Source organism: Triticum aestivum, chromosome 1D, assembly GCF_018294505.1.
Source record: "Triticum aestivum cultivar Chinese Spring chromosome 1D, IWGSC CS RefSeq v2.1, whole genome shotgun sequence".
In the NCBI taxonomy this organism is placed as follows: Eukaryota; Viridiplantae; Streptophyta; class Magnoliopsida; order Poales; family Poaceae; genus Triticum; species Triticum aestivum.
Window position 1 is genome coordinate 36008066 of NC_057796.1, and position 2236 is coordinate 36010301.

The 2236-nt window shown below is 43.7% G+C and overlaps 1 protein-coding gene across 1 annotated transcript; it reads left to right on the forward strand.

The window, feature by feature from the left end:
• Positions 1 to 1365: 1365 nt before the first annotated feature.
• LOC123157460 (uncharacterized) lies at positions 1366 to 1879 on the forward strand. The gene is made up of 2 exons (XM_044575746.1): positions 1366 to 1544; positions 1640 to 1879. The coding sequence occupies exons 1-2, from the start codon at positions 1401 to 1403 to the stop codon at positions 1877 to 1879; spliced, it is 384 nt and encodes a 127-aa protein (XP_044431681.1). The 5' UTR covers positions 1366 to 1400.
• The last annotated feature ends 357 nt before the right edge of the window (positions 1880 to 2236 follow it).

Here is a 2236-nt window from a genome sequence, read left to right on the forward strand (position 1 = left end):
AAAAACGTCTTACATTAGTGTACAGAGGGAGCAGTTCACAAAAATTCTTATTATTAGCTGTGACATAAAGTCGTTGTCATGTACATTAGTTTCGATAGTGGCTGCTATACCCCGTAACCTTGTGAGGACTTTTCTTGAATGAAAGAAATATTTGAGTACAAAAAGTTCCAGTGTGGTCACTATTGGAAGAGATGTTCTGGAACAGGAATTTCATGAGAACAATGTAAAACATCAACAAGGCTGTACATGGAATTACTTCTTAAGATATTTTCTTCCATATTGCATTTATGTTAACTTTTTTACGGACTTGCTGGTGGTCATTAATATAACAAGTTTTTTATGTCATGTAATTTTGTTTTGAATTTTAGGAGTAGGAGCTGCATGGAACACTGCAAACGTCTCCAAGGAATCCACTGTCTTAATATTTGGACCTGGTGCCGTTGGTCTCGCGGTAAGTCGTTTGATGAGATATAGTTATTTTTCTCCGAAGTAAAACACAATAATAAAAGTAACCATAAGCTAGTGATGAACTTTATTTTATAAAAAAAATTCTCAATTGTTTCGATAATGTTTGTGTACTTTAGGTTGCTGAAGGCGCAAGAATAATTTGGCAAAAAAGATGTTTGGACAGAGGAATTTCTTTTTTACAGGGACACAGGAATTTCAATATAAAAAGAAAATACTAATAGAACTATTGTGAGTTCAGCCACTGAGAAGGCGCAGGCGCAAGAATAAGGGCGGCTTGAATCATCGAGGTGGACATCAACACTGAAATGTTTGCTAAAGGTGTGAGTTCAGCCACGTGTTCTTGCTCAATGTCATTTTCCATCTTGCAACTGTGAACGTCTCTTTCTAATAAACACCTTGTCTGCAATGCAATTTGGAGGTTACCTTTCATTTTTCGGTCCATTTTGAGAAAACAACAAAGGTTGTACTTTATGCGTGTCCAGTGAGTCACGGACAAAGGCAAAATAGCAAAGTGAATCTGGAAATGAAAATACTTCTGCTAAGGTTGAGCCATGAACGCGAAAATTCGCATGTGAGCCCGAGCACGTGTGATCTCGGAATCTGTGCCATTTGTTTCTATGCCTATCGACGAAGCGCTGAGTATAGCGAAGGGTGCAATGCTCACGGGGCTGTTGCGATGGCCCAATGTTCAGAAACCGCCGTCAGTTAGCGAGGTGGCGGAACAGACGGGATTGGACTTGTTGTGTCATTTAACTCCCCCACCCGGACCAAATGAGCCGTTTAGCTCATTAATAGCAGTACCGTTGGGAGCTACCAATCTTCTCCAGCACACTTCCTCCCCACTCTTCTACATCGCACAGCGCACTTCCTCCCAATCCATCATCTTCCGACCTAACCAATCTAGGCAGCTATCACCAATCCAGGCGTAGAGAATGTCTGGATTTTCATCCTCAACCGGGTTCGAGCAACTCCCACCGCTAATCAGCTGCCCTGAGTGCGGCGGCCGCGTCTTCACCTGGATTGCTCGGGCGGGTCAGAATGCGGGCGTTCGTTTCTACAAGTGCGTCAACAAGGACGTGAGTACTACCCCATCCATACATCTGAATCCCCATTAACATCCACACCATCTAATGCAATCTTTTTGCATTTGGAATCAATTTGTTTGTTGCAGGCTGGCATCTGCAACTACATGAGAACCAAGGCGGAGTACCTAGCCGAGCTTAGCTACCATATGGCGACCACACAGCAGCCATTGCAGGGGAGCAGCCAGTCGGGAGCTTGTCTGAACCGCAGAGCTCGAGTTGTCGAGCAGCAGCGCAGTGGTCCAGTCGGTCCCCAAGCTTCCAGAGCCCAACCACTGCTTAATCAAGCAGGCTCATCCGCGCCGCTCTTCGTGTTCTTGTGTTTTTAGAAGCAGGCATTCTGTTAGTGCTTCTGCTTATCCTGTTGGCGTTGGTCAAAGTTGTATCACTCCTTAGCAGGTAGTCAGTGGTCTTGTTGACACAGTACAAGGAATTTCTAGAACGTGCGTTTGTTTCTTTTCTAATCGCAGTGGTCGTTTGTGAGGTGTGGCAGTGTTTTGATTTGTAAGCCTGTTTGCTAAGAAATATGTCACTATTAATGAAGTTATGGTCAGTTCTACATGTTGACACGCTCATATGGTACACTTTTCCAGCAGCACTTCCCCAATGCTTTTTCCCCATGCTGCCATTTGGCATTTTCTGATTAGTTCAGGCGTTTAATTACGTTCATTAACACATATAGCCGA

What these genes read in the sequence shown, in the direction of transcription:
- LOC123157460 (XM_044575746.1), top strand. Translation starts at nt 1,401, where the DNA reads ATGTCTGGATTTTCATCCTCAACCGGGTTCGAGCAACTCCCACCGCTA. An exon ending in ACAAGTGCGTCAACAAGGAC is followed by an intron (nt 1,545 to 1,639) that starts GTGAGTACTACC and finishes TGTTTGTTGCAG; the next exon opens with GCTGGCATCTGCAACTACAT.